Source organism: Halictus rubicundus, chromosome 4 (genome assembly GCF_050948215.1).
Source record: "Halictus rubicundus isolate RS-2024b chromosome 4, iyHalRubi1_principal, whole genome shotgun sequence".
NCBI lineage: Eukaryota > Metazoa > Arthropoda > Insecta > Hymenoptera > Halictidae > Halictus > Halictus rubicundus.
Genome location: NC_135152.1, coordinates 8,874,275 through 8,892,477, shown reverse-complemented (window position 1 = coordinate 8,892,477; position 18,203 = coordinate 8,874,275). Strand labels below are relative to the sequence as shown.

Here is an 18,203-nt window from a genome sequence, read left to right as displayed (position 1 = left end):
AAGATGAACTTGAAATTCACGTGCTTCATTTGTAATGAATAACTTCCATTGAAAAAACAAATACCACATCTTTGTCGCGGATAGTCATAAATTCCCTTTTTATTCTGATTTCTTTGGGCAGTATTCTGTTAATTATTGCGGTGATCAAAAATGATAAAACGCAGGTAACGCTTAAAACCGGTAATACAGCGCGAGATTATTTTCATTCGAATGGCCGATGATCGTGTAAAGATAATTGGCAAAAAAAAACTCATATTTTTCCCGTTATTTCGCGCGTTGTAAACACCGAGCTCGGGAGGAAATTTGCGAATCCGTCGTCCTTGGGAGCCACGTGATCGTGGTCGAAGGTCAGGAGGAGAAAAAAAGACGGTTCGGCGAACAGGTTATCGCCGATGTTTGTTTCTCAAATATTATCTGTCATAAAAGACAGAGCCCGAAACCGACGTATCATTCTGCCGGGGGAATTGGTGTCAGTAGGCAAAAATGTCGTTCGCGACCGATTCGGGAACAGTTGCTGCGACCACCCTAACCGCGCTCGCGTAAAAGGCAGTAAACCTGCATTAGCGGGAACACGCAAAGACTTTTGTATCAATTAAATCCCAGGCTTTGTCCATGTTTGACGGAAAGTAATGACCCCGCGTTCGCGACAGGACCTTTTTGGCACGGCGCCTTTGAAAACAAGCTTTATGACCGCCTAACTTGAACGGCGTGTGTCCAACGGGGGATTTATTAGTCGCCGGAAAGAACTTTTATTATTAACCAATGGGACCAATCGCTTTCAAAACGTTCGCCTTCGTTTCGCTAAAGTCTCGCGGTTTAAAACAGAAAATTCGTTAAATTATTTTGTACTTGTATTTTAGCTTGTATATTAGAAAATATTATTCTCCTCGTGTTTGTTCATAGTTTGTACTTTTAGAAATATCTTTATCCCCTCTGATCACATTTTTGATTTGATAGATATGAAATTCCTCCGGAACTCCAAACTTCGTGGTAGGACCGGTGTCATTATTATTGGTCGCATGTTGCATAAAGGAGGCAACGGTATGCTACTTACGGTAGATTAATTATCGAAATTTCGCAGCGTGGAGCGACGTCGAGCCGCCGCGCCGGCTCGAGTGTCATGACGCGCGGGCATTCCTATCGGCAAGATTATAACTTTGCATCTCGGCGGTGCGAGCGCGGTTCATTAAAAATGCGAAACAAATATTTTTATGCATCTCGCCGCGTTTAATGGAGTTTCTTTTAGTGCTGTCGCCGGCACTTAACGGCTGACGTCGGATGACATTCAACTTCATAAATTTTCCTTTACCTAGTACCCTCCCGCGGTTCTCGCGCTCGCTCCGACGGAATTTAGCTTCTACTAGATGTTTCAATTATGCTCGGACTACCGGACGATTAAAATCGCCTATCTCGGATTTCTCGCTGCACAATTACAGAAATTACGAGGTCCCGAGTATTACGAACCAGTCGCCTTTAATTGTTCGGTGCTTCTAACGTTAAAAACGAACACGCATTTACATTTTGTGCGCGCGCGTGCGCACGGTGATACGATGGTGGATAGTCGCGCCGAAGGTAACAAGCCTCGTGGAATTATTATTTCTATGGGAATAATAAGTGGCGTAGCGTTCGCGAAGGTAAGCCTTCAAATAATAGGACTTCTCGCAAGGACGAACGCCAAATAAACCGACCATAATTACTTTCTTCAAATGTCGAATTACCGGCATCCACATAATCATTTCAAAGAATTACCGCGGGAAACCTAATTGTCCGACGCGCGGCCAGGTAATGATTACCCATCGGTAGGAAAATTGCTATATCCATTCCGACTGGACGAACGTCCGAGACTCGTTTTCGCTATTCGCAAAACGACCGTGAAGTTTCCGCAAACATTTTCATTCACATCGTAATGTTCGTGCTTTATTTTTCCCGTTTAAGTTCGCGAGAACTTGTAATTTATACAAACACTGCGAATCAATCGAAACATTTTTTATTATCAGACAGCGGATCTTTATGCAAAATAAAAATTTTCTATCGGCATTGCAACAAACTGAAGTGAAATAGAAATTTATTTTCTTCCTTAATAAGTTTCATAGGCTGAAGATAATATAACAGTATTTTAAAATTCTTCTAATGTTTTTACTGTTTTAAATTACGCCTACTCATTTTTGTCATAAATGCATAAAATCCGTTGTCTTTTTATCGTATATTTTCGAATCTACTTCATTGTGATCAACGCTGATCCTCTTGTCATAACCATTGCACAGAATCGAAATATATTTCTATTTTTTCAACTGCTTTTTGTCGAAAATACAGTGAAACACAATGTGCTCCTTTCGAAGTAAAAAAATGTTATACAATTACTCAACAGAGTTCAGCGAAAAGCAATTGGTCCAAGGTTTACCACCAGATTTCTGGTTTATATTTATGAAGGAGCCTAAACACGCGATATGTATCTCCTTCATTTCCATAATTCGACTGCAGGTTCGAGTCGGCACGTCCCTAATCCCGTTTAGGCGGTCATTGTCCACCGGCGGATAAAAATGATAACCCGATCGGCAAATAGACCATGAAAATTCCGACTCGCTGGACTGTGACACGTTTCGAGGCGGATTGTTGCTCGCGCTGGTGAATTTGCCGTTCAATGGTCCTAGGTCAGCGGTAAAGAGCTCGAAGTTGATTAGAGAATGGCAAATAAATGGTAAATACTCGGGGATCATCGGCGACCGGTTATGATTCGCGGGTAGATGCGTGTTGTCGAGTGGCTCGGGGCGTCAAGCAGGCAGGAACGAGAAGCCTCGATTGGGATCGGTATCCTGCGCCTCGGTCGTTGGAAGGACGACTTAAGAGCTGAACCGAGTCAGGATGTCGATTTCAATCAAAGATTATATACAGCTTCGCAGAAATACCTCTCGAGGCCGATACACATTGTACGGTTAATTGAAATTGGAAGCCGTGGCCGGTACACGAACCGAGATCCGATCGGGAAAATGGAGTATGGACACGTTTTGCTTTATTATCGACACGCCTCCATGATACAGTTGTATTACACGGCACCTACGAAGAGGACAATGATACATGCGTTGTCACCTAATCGACACGAGCGGCCGAGGCTCCACCACTCCTTTCTGATATTTTTCATGGTATTTCAATGTTTCAAACTTAACCAACCGATAGAGCTTTTCTTCCATACGATTTTCATTGCAAGGGTTTCTTTATCCTCGATAATTTCACAGATTAGGACGAGAAATTAATATTTATTGTATGCCTACATTTGTACATGAATATCGATTACAACAGAATGGCATTTCGTCCTAAAATAAAGGCATAAAATTCTGACTCGTTATTACACCGCAGCGGGACTAAATACGGCTTTACATTCGCACTCCTTGATCGGATTGCACGAGCGGAAAAATAATTAATCCGTCGTCTATGTGCAGTAATCGCGTAGAGTTACGCGCACAAACACGTCTCATTATCAACGGAGTCGAGGAAACGGCTGGCATAAATGGTTGTGGACATCCTCTGTTAGAAGCAATATTTAAAGAGATGATTCCAGGATGTGGACAGAACCTTGTAGCTTCGGAAATGACAAAAACGTCCGTCATACGACAGCAGGAAATTTTTATTTCTGCTTGCAGTCGACTCTAAATCGTCAGGAATCTTCGCTCTAGAACGATGGTATGCTCTAGAATTCCTGATACAGAATATCTTATCTCGGGATGCAGTCCATTGTACGAGAGGGAATGGAGGAAAGTTAGATAAGCAAGGAAATTATGTTCGGGACGCTCGTCAATTAGCATTTATCCGATCGTCGTGCAATTTTCCCCTCGGAAAACACGTTTCACTTTTTTCCTACCGCTGTGTGCACAGTGTATCGAACGCGTTAGCATGTTCGTGCGAGGAGAAAACCGGGATCGAAGGCGTAAAACATATTTTTCTCGCGAGACGAAGCGGGGATGAGCGCGCAAGAAGCACGAGAACGAACGTTGAAAAAAAAACGACAAACGTATGGCGTTTTTCGTTATGCCGAGCCGTGATGCTCGTATCTCGCCGCAATAAATCTAAAAGATGAAGTCATTAAAGAAACGGCCGAGACTTATGTACGGCCAGCTCGCCTTGACATTGAGCTGCGCGGTTCATTAGCATCGGACGAGTTCTCGGTCCCACCGATTTTCCGATCGGCCTGCACGCGGCGAATTAACATTTTTCTGTTCGGGACACCGTTTCACGCGGGAACAGGTTCCCGTGTATTACGTTGTTACCGGTCGGAAAGCATGATAAATTATTTTCTTTCCTCCGGCTACCTGGAATTTCGATCGAAACGTTGAGAAATCGTTCGGACTGTCCGGCAGCGAATGAATGGTGGCTGGAAATGGGTTAGGTCATTTGTAGCTCGTTCCGTGTTCCTTGTTTTTAATCTCATACGAGTTTTATGACTCTGACGAATTTTTCTTATAAAAACTATTCACATTTGGAACATTCAACTTCGTAAAAGAATAGACTGGATACCTAATTGTTAACTGTGATCGCGACATTGATTTAGTTGCATTATTGTCTATTTGGAGAAGCGATTTCTAAATATATCGGTGGCCTAATCGAATTGAAGGACGGCAAGCTTGAGTTAAAAGGTGTAATATTTAAAATGTTCAAGTGTAAATCAGTATCTAAGGTAGCAGAGAAAATTGTGTGAAAAATATCGAGTACCTTCGGATCGGAGCGATCGAGAGTTTTCAACGCGTGGTACGACAGCACGCGCTGTAGTCAGTCATAGTGACTTCGATGCGCGCATGAGCGCTACGCACAGACGGTTTAGGTGAGCTCAACGCGTGGCAGAACAGCACTACCGGCGCATAGTGCTTTGAGAGGTACAAGTTATAATATAGCTCTACATTTTTACATTTTTCGACTCCAAATAGAATTAAAAAATATTAACATATATTTTTAAAAATACAAAAATATTAACATATATTTTTAAAAATACAAAAATATTTCTGTATATTTTTACATTTTTCGACTCCAAATTAAATTAAAAAGTATTAACATATATTCTTTTAATAAAATTGTAGTATATAGTGTACACATATAGTATGTAGTATATAATAATAAAAATTGTAAATACACTTGCAAATAATTGTGTGAAATCTGTTGATTGTTGCACATTTTTAAAAATACATATTTTTTTTAGTATTCTAGTAGAGACTATTGAATTGAATATGAACCGACGTTTCCACCTAATCGATAGTATCCACTTTTTCTCGCAAAATGATCGCCGAAAAAAGGTTGACTGCAAATGAAATGGCTCCCCTCGCCCAGATAAGTAACAATCATTATCCCTTTCTTCTCGTAACATAAATTTCGGGGTTTCGTATCCGAGTAGCACGCACCGCTGAACTCGCTACACTCCTGGATGCGTTGATCGCTTCTCCGAGAAGCAATCAGCCATCGAAACGATCGGCAAAAACGATTCCCCTATCGCGCCAGTAATTGCCATTAGCCCTGCCGCGGGCGCTACGATTTTTCCCATATCCTTATCAGGTAGCAATTAAGGTTTATACGGTCGAGTCGCGTTGTTCTATTCGAACGGTTTGGCTCCCGGGCGAGTGGAAAAGGGCCTCGAGCTTCCGCGGCGGACAACAGTACGCGCGTACATCGGCAGCGTTGCAATAAATAATCATAAGTAATAAACACGCGCGGGCGCCGCCGTGTTACGGAGTGACGAGCCGCGGATTCCGTCGCTCGTAAACTTCGTCTCGTAAATTCGCCGCGCGGAGATGATGCTCGCGGCTCGAAGGTCGAGTTTCTCGGAGGAACCTGTCTCGAGGGATACGATTTCGCTTGTCCTGTCACGCGACACCGTGCGGTTGCGTCACAGGACGTCCACCTGCGGTCGTGCACCCCTCGACGCGGTGCCATCGGTGATACGCGACAAAAGAAAAATTTAGATCAACCCGTGCTCTCTCGGTTTCGCAGATCATCCACCGGGATCTCGCCGCGAGGAACGTGCTGGTGGATCACAACAAGCTCTGCAAGATCGCCGACTTCGGCATGTCCAGATTCGCCAACGAGGACGGCGAGGTGATCGAGACCAGGCACGGCAGGAACGCGCTGCCAATCAGGTGGATGGCACCCGAGTCCCTGATATACTCGCTATTCACCACCAAGACTGACGTCTGGAGCTTCGGCATTTTGATGTGGGAGATCGTCACCCTAGGTAAGAACGCTCGTTTCAACTTTCGCCCTTGGTTCTCCTTGGAAATGTAGAGCGATCGTTGGTTGTATGTAGAACGGCGGATTTTACCGAAGTTGTTACTTATAAGAACTAATTAATCTGCTTGGACAGTTTTTATTTTGCACGAAGGTCCGCAGATCTAACACAGACAATGTCGCACGACCTTGAAAAGATCGCGATGCAATTAAAACGATTCGGTAGTCACGATGACATTAACACGTTGACTGCCACGTCAGTCCCATATGATTGACAATGATTTTTGACTGGGTTTAGAAATTCATTTTTATTATGAGATATCCAGATAAACCAAATTTTATTATTTTCAAAAGGATTAAGACAGCATCCCCTATAATATATTATATTTGAAATTTCTGGTTGTGGTTTCATGAATTAAATTATTCTGATTTTGTAAGAATGTCTGGGGTTGATATTTCGCACTTAATGTGTTAAACAATGAGAACGTGAGTAGTCTTTTGAAACACACGCGGAATCGAGCGAACGGGGAACAACGGGATTTTTTAGTATCGTCGCGATGGTTTGCAATACGAAACGGAAGTCGAGCCGCGATGTCGCAGTTCGTCCTGTTGACAATGGAAAAATGTTTGTTTCCACAGGTTCGACACCGTACCCGGACATGACGGCCCGGGAAGTCATGCGGAACGTGCAGAACGGTTATCGGCTGGAGAGGCCTTCGCACTGCCGAAGCGAGCTGTTCAGGGTGATATCCCGATGCTGGCACGCCGATCCAGACCGCAGGCCGGAATTCCAGACGCTGAGGAGGGATCTGGCGCAGCTGCTCGAGGACAATCTGAACGGGCATTACGTCGATCTCGAGAGCTTCGCGTCCGAGTGCACCGACTGAGGATCCGCTGATCGCGATCCCGTTGATCCGCTTTTCCGCTCGGCGAAAGACGGTTTCCCGATCGAGACGATCGATCGCAAAACCTCGGTCTGTGCCGAGTCGAGGAACAAAAGGCAGAACGCTGTTTTGTGCTCGAGGACTTGTTCTCAAGCGTTCTCGGGAGACACCGACGAAGTTCGTTGAATGTGTGCGCGTGAGTGTGGTTTATGCGTTTTTGTTTTTACGGCATCGAGGTGTTCCGTGGACTGTTCCCTCAGCTGTTTTTGAGTATCTGCGAAAGAACGAACGCGAAGTCTGTCGAGATTAGATAATATTTTCCGTAATTGAATTCTGGAGTTTTCGAGAGAAATTGTTGAAGATCCTTTGCGAGAGTTTTTAGGTCTCGGTGCCGAGAGCGAAGATCAGATCAGTCTCCGTCCATAATTTCTTGTTCGTCCAAAGCTAATAGTCCGGCAAGGATGTGTTGGAAGCTGTTGATTTTTCTTGTACATTTTTGCGGTACAGTTTTCGGAAGCGATTTCTTCGAGTTGGTGCTCGCAAGATTTTCGAACGAGCTTGTTGTATGTTCTTGCTCGGTAATGTGCGCATCAACGAAAGCATGCGCGAGCAGTTTTATTGTTATCGGTGAGTCGCTTTGCGAAATTATAAAGACTATAGCTGAGAGACGATAGTTGTTCGCTGTTTTGGAGAGAAAAGAGAAAGCTAAAAAGTGTCTAAGTATTTCGCGTAGTATTATTATGCATCTAGCGTTTTCCAATTAATGCGCCAGTCATCACTCGTTCGTCCGTGTCGGTGTTTCTCGTGCAATAATCAGTATTTGTTTCATTGGTGTATCCTCGATCGGGTTTATCCACGCTAAGAAAATTTCGAATACGTTTCTGCCATTATCGGACCAGATGATAAATTGACACAGATTAACGTAGGATTAATATCTTGTGGGTAACACTTTCAACCAAAAAAGTATTCGAAGTCTGAAAATTTATTAATCGTTCCAAGAAGTTTGCATCCCAATGAAAATTGCGTGCTCTCGACGAGAAACCCCGGTGCATACGAACGATCGATCGTCATCGCTCATCGCGTGTGTTGATCGCGTCGCAAGCAGTGATCAATATCATTTAACGTCCATTCTGTATCTCTTAAATCGTGACAATTCCTCATCGCTAGACCGTGGAGCTTTATGCAAGTTTACATTGCCGTTGAATGTAATATAAAACCGGATGCAAAAGTTTCTCATCGTTATTGCACGACGCAAACGCATAAAGATCCGCGGTCTACTAATCACGGAGCACTGTACATAGAGTCGCATTATTACGACGCATCGTGTCAATCAAAAACAGCTGAAAAAAGAAAAAAGAAGAACGAATATCATCCTCCATCCCATCATCGTAACTATTATCGTCCAATAATATCTGTATTATTATGTAATCGTTCTTACGCATTGTAAGCTTATAAGTTTTCAATCGTCGATTTATTCTTAATCATTCTAGTCTCTCTCGATGCGTCTGGGGTGGCGATTGGCCTATTTTATATTGCACGCCAGTGTATGTAGCGACCGCGTGCGAATTTATTCTGGATTGTGATATCTGCGTACTTTTATATTTGCGAAAGCTCCCCGGAGCTGGTTGAAGCCCCACCATTTTGTCGGTTGTTTATCGCATTAAGTTTGTACTTTCTATACGGGCGTCGATATGCCTCTTCGAGAAACCCGACCTCGCTTCCGCATTATCGAAGAGAAGCGATGTTGTCGACATTCGAATGTTAATTACGATGTTATTCTGCGTAAGCTTGCGAACCGAGCCTATATACACACATCCCCTTCTCCACAAAAAAATGCAAGAATTATTGTATCTAAACTCAACTATTGTAAGAAGTTTTTTTTTTTGTCAGTAAACGTTGTCGTAAATCTACTGCCGCTCTCTTTCCTGAACCTCTCTAGATTAGTGACCGTCTCCTGTATTTAATTTTCTTTTTTCTGTAATTGCTTGGTTCAGACTGGTTTCTATTTGTAAAATATTCTTTAACGCTCCAGGGATTGCTAGCATTGCTCCAGGGATCTCAAAACTTTTAGGCAAAGGTTTATTCCAGTATTTATATTCTCAGTTTCCTATAAACTATTTCAACACTAAATTGCCAAATATTGAAACTGTTATAATTTCCTAAAAGGGAATTGTCCAACAGTAAACATGGACTCAGTTTAAAGCTTGAAGTCTACCTTTTTGCATGGTGTAAAAAGAAAATATTCTAGCTTTTGCATGGTGTTGAAAGAAAATAAACGATGATTTTTTTAAAAGAATCTTAGAGTATACTGTTGCCGCAGTAACAGAATGTTTATGTCGGAAGTCGTAAATTCGTTCAGAGTTAAACGAGCGGCTCGAGTCGCCGCAATTTTTCATCCGCGGTGCGACCGTACGATATTCTTTGTTTGCAATCTGGCGTCAGATCTGCCGTACGAGCGTGTGAGATTTTTTGTTCGCAACGTCGGTGTTCCTTTACCGAAAATTCGCCGCCGATAAGACGCTATCGTAGGTCAAAACGACACGAGACCGTTCATTATCAGCGTGTGAAAGCGTTCGCCGCTATTAATGGCCTCTCCGGGCGGAGAACGCCGTTTTCGCAATTAAGGGTGTGACTTGGAGGGTATACCTTCAGTTTCTGATTAATCGAATCGCGTCCGCTGCCGACACGCAAATTTATTTGCGAACGGACGAGCGAGATAAGGGCGAAAGCCACGACGACGGTGGTGCGTTCGGGCCCGTTCCATCAAAGTCCTCGTAGTCAAGGGTTCGCAGGAGGAAAAAAGGAAGGGCGACACAGGAAGACTCCATTTAAAAAGGCGTGGGCGTTGTCGGGACACGAACAAATGATTCAACTTTATTGGCCGCGGTTTTTTCTACGCTCGTTCTTTATTGCACTGTCTCGACCGGGACATTTTATTGCATCAATTAACGCGTTTAGTAGCGTTATTCAACTTTTTTCCAGTTTTCTCGAAGTCAGAGTGCTTCTTGCGACTCGTTACGAGATCTGGGAACACATTCAGGAAGCACTTTACCGTGGATGAATTGCATTCTTTGGAATTTTTAAAGCTGAAATGCATTAGCACTGTGCGACAGAAGATTATGTTCTGATATGAACTACAAAGAATATAGATTTTTGTAGGTTGCAAACTGTATCTAATATTTGAAAAAATCTCTTGGAGAACGTTTTGACAAAACAGACGTTTCTCTGTTAAAATAGTAAGTGTATTTCGTAATTAACACGTTGGCTTCAGATTGACGTAAGTATTAATTCGACATTTTGAACGAAGTTATGGCGGCTTTCGCCAAAATTGCAGGATCAGAATCTGTTACTATTTCGAGGAAACTCAATTACTTCTCCCAGCGACATTTAATTCAGGCCTTAATTGTAATTAAGATCATGATTTCCGCCCGGAAAGGATGTTTGATTTCGGTGTGCGTTCACCGTCACAAAAGTGTACTACCACCAATGGAGATATAAAATTAGCCACAAAATTCCGTAGAGTTTCGATTTTTTAGTGTGCCGGTGACCTATTATCACCTGTAACCAACAGAGCATTGAAATCGATAAAATACTTTATCAAGGTCAGAGTAAAACCCAAGTCTAACGATTCAGATAGTTTGTAACAATCTCGAATATCGTTTAACATCATTTTTTAAAGCCCCAAAGAAATATCGAAAAATCAGAAGTTTTCGATGTTCAATAAATCGCGAAATAAATTTTGGACTTTTTAATAGAGCTCACTCGATTAGGCGGTTTTTCGCGCATTTTTCTACGCATCAGAGCTATAGTGGGATCTCGCGTCTATAAATGAGGTGCGCGAGTCGAGAGTCTTCAGTTCTGATCGAGGTCTTCGAACTCGGTAGAACTTTCTCTGACCTTGGGTCATTCATGACTGAGCTTGATCATGAATGGTCTGAGGTTAAGAGGTCAGTAAAGATCATTTCTCCCCTTTATTATTTTCTGTCGCGCTCTATCTAATCCAAATTTTAGTGTTAACAATTTTGTATCCCAAACGAATCAACGCATCGACTAATCGAGTTCCACTTTAATCTGGGACCTTGAGGAAATTTGTTATGCTTCTTAAAAATTATCATAATATTCCAAGAGAATAATAAAAGTAGTGCGAACAATTGATAAAATTTACATCAGTCCTACCCGATTTTTTCCCCACGAAAAATACATTTGTATTACAGGAACAACAGACTGTAGATGCTTTTGTAGATCCTCGAAAAATTGAAATTTAGTTCTCTATTGCATATTTTTATATTCACGCCTTTGTCTCGCTTCCGTGGATTGGAAAATTCTAACTATAAAATCCATACGAATAATTGTTGAATTTAAATCGACCGAAGGCCAAACCGTCTCGTGGATCACCGAACGATTCCTGAAACCTGTCAATAGCAATCGCGTGGCCGGCATGTAAACGTTCCCGCGCACTTGTCTTCACTTTTCTTGGCAGCCGTGTGTGCTCGCTGCAACATGTATTGGGCCTCGGATCGTTATCGTAAATTGGATCGCATTCCAGAAATCTTGAAATAGCCGTAAAACGTCGAGACTCGTCGTTTATTGCCTCTGGCGAACCGATGATCTAACGAAAAGGAGATCTGACGTCGCGAGATATATCGTGCAAACGATACACAAACTTTATCAACCCTTTCGATGCAACCTTACGTATCTACGTTCAATTATGTTCTCATTGCGCGTAGAAAATCTTAAACAAACAATTTAAACACGTTTCAGTTCGGTGTAGTTGTAGTAAATAGTTGATCAATTATAGTTCCGGTAACGGAAGATCGTAACGACTAATAATCATGTAATTCTTCGGTGAAAATTCAACAATGGTAGGACGTTTAAGAAAGCTTGAACATTGTTTCAAACACAGTGAAACAATATACAGCGATTTCTCTATATTTCTCGCCAAGGCCTCGATGATAAACGTCGCGGTATTATCCCCACTACCGTCTCGGACGCCGAGGAGTGTAAACATAACACGCATGACTCCTGGCCGATACATGACGCTGGCAAGACCTGTGTTGTTGACATATATCGAGAACTCACTGTACACACATTCTATGATACAAATATACAACGGTGAACATTTCCTTGTTACAAGTATGTATTGTGCAATGGCAGTCTCAAACGGAAATTGATCGTCTCAGTTCGTTACAGAAAGTTTTAGAAAGTTCGTAGAATATTAGATTTTGCAGATGGACTACATTATATCCTATTGATTTTTCCAGTTGATTATAAAGTGAGCAACAGAGGTGCAATTCGTTGAATAATAATGATAAAGGAAGCAGCAGAGAGACATCGGCTTGCATATTGTGTCAGCACAATTGCATTGTAAGTCATAAATTATAAAGTTTCACTCATCCCATGGCAGGATCACTCAGGTCAATTCTCTAGCGTTTTCTCTCTTATAATTCACTTTTGTCCTTTCTCCCAACCATAAATGTAGTCTCATCCCACATCACGTATTTTCCCATGCAGCTGCATTGGATTTCTAAGTCGATGGAGTTTATTTTACCGCCTACGTCAAATGTGCCCTGCAGGAGCACTTAGACCGAACTGCATTTTCTAATCTGCACCGATATCGGTATAAATTATTCGTCACTTTCTTCACATAAAACTTAAAATCTCAGTGGATATCGCAATATCTAAACGAGCCTTAATCAATCCACGAATTAATGTATTACGAAATTTTCGGAAGTGTCCTTTCTCTTCGCATAAAAAAAAATCGCTAGAGAGACAAATTAAGTTCGTCGACGCGTGAACGAAAGCAAAGCCGATTCTCAATGTTGCTTCTATTTTCGAAACTTTCTCGCGGTTGCGCCGACGGGGGGAAAAAACCACCGCAAAAGTCAATGTTAATTAACAACCGATCGGCGAGCACGGACCCAGAAAGTTCGTCTGCACCGGTTAATTTCAGCCTACTTTGGACACCGGCGAAGAAACATCGGCAACATCAACGAGCTAATTGCGGCCTCTAGCAATTTCTCGAAGGTCAATGGGGTGAGCCACGCGTATCTACGCGAACATACGACGATGTACGGCGGTTACTACCTATAGAAAGACTTTCCCGTAGAAAACGGTGTCGAGGTAATATCGCGAAAGTAAAATGAAAATCAGAAACTTATAATGACGTTTATAGTAATAACACTATAAATTCACGATTTTACGCGCTTATAAATCACGCGTGTATATTATCGCTTATAGATCGTACGCTGCAACAAATAGAAATACAAATTTGAATCTGTTCTTGTGAAAGAGCATTTATCAAGAGTAAATTTACAAATCTTCATTTGCACGCTCGCGAAGTACAGATTAATAATTCTAAAATAAAAAGAATGGTCGACGACGCATTTTCCTATTTGCGTTTCAAAGTCCTAAGATAATTGATATTAGGACTTGATATTACTGTTAATTGCATAGACGATTATCTCCCATTGTTCAGCCAGCGTTGTTCTTCGAGTAATTCTTTCGCAGAATCACAGTTATCGCCGTCGAAGGTCTGAATGAATCCGTCGAGAGATCCTTCTTTCGGAGAAGCGTAATCAAAAGGAAGATCGCGACGACGCGTTCCACTTTCGTTCGTTGCTGGCTGAAAATTCTGCCTTTCGTTGACCAACACCATTTTTTCCTTTTTTTTTTTTAATAGTATAGAGGTATCAAGCAGGTGGCCTAAATATTTCTCGAAACGGGCGCGTTTCACTTTCCCCGAAACATGAAACAATGCGTAAGACGAACGGCGAATCGGGAATATCCAAATCGTCCCAAGTTTCCGCTTAACTATGTTATCTTCGACTCGATCGTGGCCGGTGAAAGAAGACCAACAACGAATCGCTGATCAGGCGACTTTTACAGGCATAAAAGACACCGCCGGAGGCTGTTCCAGCCATTTTTAGCCGTGAGAGACACGCCGAGGCTTCTGAAGTAACTGCGTCTTCCAATTTTGCCAGCGGGACGGTGTCTTATTCAATCCTTTTCAGGAAGTAGGCTCGTATCGGTATCGCACATCGGATTCTCCTCTCTTTCATTCCCACCGTTGGGAATGTATTATGTTAGCGACGCTCCGTGAAATTAATTTCGGTACACGTGCAAGAAATTTAGGTCGTTATTTCGCTTCGCAGCTTTTTCTCTAAAATTCCTCCATTTTATCGCGTTAGAAACATAAAAATATTTTTTCTGCATAACTGTTACAATTTTATGTGGTCGTTTAAAATTATCAGATTATCAATGGAACACAGTTGGTCGAGCTGAAGTGTGAACTCTCGTGTGATAGTCGAAATCATACCTAGACTGCAGATTTTTATGCAAAATAAAAACTTTACAAGGTACTTCATTTCTTCCTGCAATATTTTTAATAAGTCGTTGATCACCTCTCCACATTAACACGTTAACTGACAGAGATTTTCAGAGATTTTCAGTCACATATGACTGACAGTGATTTTTGACTGGGTTTAGGAATTCATTTTTATTGTAAGATATCCAGATAAACCGAATTTTATTGGAGTCTTTCGAATTCAAAATGGTTAAGACAGCATCCCCTATAATGCATTTTAAATTTATAGTTTTGGTTTCATTAATTAAATTACTCTGATTTTGTAAGAATCTCTGGGGTTGACATTTTGGCAGTTAACGTGTTAAGAATGTAGACGTCGTGTCGCCTGTTTTAATCGTAGAAAAATTCTTTTTGTGCTGTAATTGTTTTGCGGAATGTAGTGCTAACGACGACAAGAGCAACGTGTCTCAATTATCGGAAATATTAAGAGCGCGTTCGAGGTCCAAATAAGGGATAAATGCAGGAAAGAAACGATTTGCGGCGATGCGAGAAATTACATAGCTAACAGCTAATTAGGTGGCTTGAAGCGGAGACAGTGAAAGTGACTACTAGCAAGTTGGAACAACGAAATAAACGAGGCTGAGCAGAAGAATGCGATAGCACCGGTTAATCGCGGATGGTACACGGTCAGGTTAGACTGTCATGAAATTTTAACACACTTTCGGCGTTCCAATTCACATATTTAACGTATTCAAGTTTTCCCGACACTCTTTGCCATTTCTTCGCCTGCTTGTTTCCGTTGGGAAGTTTTTTACTAGGCCACCAGATTATTTCACGTGCGCATTCATGGCAAAAATTACTACGTGTAATATCGAATTTGCTTAAAAAGAAATTAACACTAGGTTCGCGGGACGCGTCAGAACGACGGGTTCTAATATTTTTAATTTAAAATTGTTAAAATTCTAAGGTCGTATACATCAGAAATTATTTAGCAAATTTATTTCTTTATTTATTATTTAGCACTTTTACTTACTAAAAAAAATGAAATATAAATATAAGTATTTTCCTTTGTATACTTGATATAAAAATGTTGAGTCCACAGTTTCCCTTCGTATGAAAAATAGCTTGGACCTAGGAGGGTAGTAAGCTTGAAACACTTCCGGTCCGTTAAGGGTTAAAAATATTGCTAAAAATGTGGGTAGCACGTTATTGTAAATTTTCATAAAGTAATGGAACATAATCGCTTTCAGTGCTCCGTAAACCTCCGTAAACCTCCGTAAACCTCCGCAACGCAACGCCTCGTGTAAGATACGATAACAAAACATAATCAGGCACAAAAAAGATGTTTTCAACTTGTCCCAAATGGAACCTGAAGATTGTCAGAGAAAACTCTTCGCAACTCTTGTCGTGGATATTGATCAGGTGGGGGGATTAGCGACGGGCTCGGCAAATTGCTCTTCAAACGTACTCGAAATGCAACGCAACGGAGAATGCAGCTCCCGGCGAGACACTGTATAAATCTCCGAGGCAGGGGTAAAGCCTTTACGAGTCCCCCTAATTTTCTCCAATAAATTTCGAGACGCAGAAGTACCACGTGCACGCGTAAAGTGTCACGGGATACGATGCAGCCGGGGGAATCGTTCCCATTGTCCGGCAGCCTCCGGCACGGCGAATCTGCATTCCCAAACGGCGCGTTGCAACTTGCATCGGATAGCCACCGCATAAAGATCGCGCGAACGCGCCCGTAAGGTGTCCCCGCGAATGGCCTAACGATACCAGACCCCGGCGTCTTCGTGGCGCAATGATTCTCCCGCCGAGAATATTTAAGGGACTCGTGGAAATCGAAATAAACCGAGGAATCGATCGCGGAACGATCGATAAGGCGCGCTTATAGCGATCGGGGGAACGGTTATCACCGCTCTACGGTCTCGGTTAGGTTTACACAGTGTTGCGTACCTCGACTGCATCATGTGTTGCGTGCACCATCTACTATTACTCAAGTATATATTCAGAATTTTTTTAAATGGAGGGACCCCGTATGGAGTCCCCGAAAAAGAAAGTTTTTCAGAAGTCTGATCGTGAGGCGAGTTTTGCGATTTTTTTTCAAGAAAAGTATTACGCGTGGGAATTTGAAACTTCGTACGTTTATTAAATAGTATTCGAATAATGTGCAGAAAAGTTTTCCAGCAAAGAGAATAATGTTCTTCGAAGTTACAGCTGGTATAGTAAGCACGTTTCGAAGTCGCGCACACCGATTGATAAGCATAGGAAGAGCGATATCGTTGTCAAGATGCAAAATTGTTTTCCATTGGCATAATTAACGTTCAAGAAGCTCGGTGCAGTCCCGCAGATAGTTATCTCGCGGGCGAAGTATATTATGCTTCGCGGCCGGTTATAGTGCATCAGCGGGCGGATTGCTCGGCCGAGTGTTCTAGGGATTCTATCAGCGACTCGGTCGCGTTAAACGTTACGTTAAACACCCTAACGACTGCCCGTGCCGGACGTATCCGTACAAAATGTCGCCAATTACAGTGTGCACCGGTACACGCGGACGCTCGTAGAAACTCCCCGGAAAGAGCGCATGCGAGAGTGACGAATGCTGATTGCCGGTTTTAACGGGCGAGCGAGCCTCGGCACCAAACGAAACGAAACCCTATCCTATCTAATCCAGAAACGGTTCGCCGCTTTCACCCTTCCGTTCGTCAGGCCGCCATTAGAAGAGAGCAACACGAGCCGCGAATGGGGGCAGGATTTAACGCACACAAGAAGAAAGTTTATTGACGCGAGAACGTCCGACGGCCCCGCTGTTAATTGCCGCTGTTTACGACAATGACGGGCCAGCAATTCAGACCGAGGATTTAGGAATGGATTAACTTCCTGTTGATGCTATCTGCCCCGGCTCCGAAACGTGGAAATTTGCCTCGATGTTTTTTAAGAGTCGCGCTGGGATTCTTTATGATGCCCGCCGACGCACAGTGGGCGAAAACGCGATTTTGGCCCTCGAAAATGGAAAAATTTTTTTTGTTCTTAAACAAATGAGTGATTGAGGATGTTTTAAGAACATTTTTATCCCCAAATTTTATCCCCCCCACGACCCGTAAGAGGCCGTGAAGAGAACGTGAAATTGTCTCCTTTCACATGATTTTTCCAATATTCAAGTGCAATTTAAAAGAAAACTATTAGAAATGGCTGAGTTCGGTATCGACAATACGAAAGCTTACATCTTCTAGGATTTAAAACGATATTAGAACAGGTAATTGTTATTACATTTTCAAAATTATAGTTTTCTCAAGTGAGCACAAGTTTTTTCGCCGGAATTTGAACTATAAACGTGCACATCTCGGCCGGAACCTACTAGAACCTTGCACCAACTATACCGTGATAAACTATGATTAGTTGGCCAAACAATGCAAAAAAATTGATTTCCGAGAACTTGCAACAAATCTACCAGAAAGTACAGATTTACTTCAGGAATATTAATGCAGAAGAACAGGTATATTAATTCCACTTATTCTGTAATTTGTTTAAAACCTGCGTAATTAATAAACACCGTGTAAATTCAAATTGATTTTTGTTGCAATTTGAAGCTATAAATGGTACCTTTTTACCTATTAAATTTCATTCAATTATCTCTAATGGTTTAGAAGTTATTATTTAACTTCGCCCTCCTCGGACCGGGCCCAAAATTGATTTACTGTCCTCTCGAGTGTGTGTAATTACCGAATTTCATGCTATTTTCATATTTTCGCTGGAATATCATCTTCTTCTCTCTTTGTAAAGTGGCAACAGTCGATGAAGATTTTTATTATCTT

The 18,203-nt window shown here is 42.1% G+C and overlaps 1 protein-coding gene across 1 annotated transcript in view; it reads left to right on the top strand.

The window, feature by feature from the left end:
- The window catches only part of LOC143353339 (uncharacterized), a 289,180-nt gene extending 280,182 nt beyond the window's left edge, over window positions 1-8,998 (top strand). Inside the window, exons 7-8 of the mRNA XM_076786581.1 lie at window positions 5,971-6,211; window positions 6,844-8,998. Of these exons, the coding sequence (XP_076642696.1) occupies window positions 5,971-6,211; window positions 6,844-7,091 (489 nt within the window). The 3' untranslated portion in view covers window positions 7,092-8,998. The remainder of the gene's footprint in view (window positions 1-5,970; window positions 6,212-6,843) is intronic.
- Window positions 8,999-18,203: the final 9,205 nt, after the last annotated feature.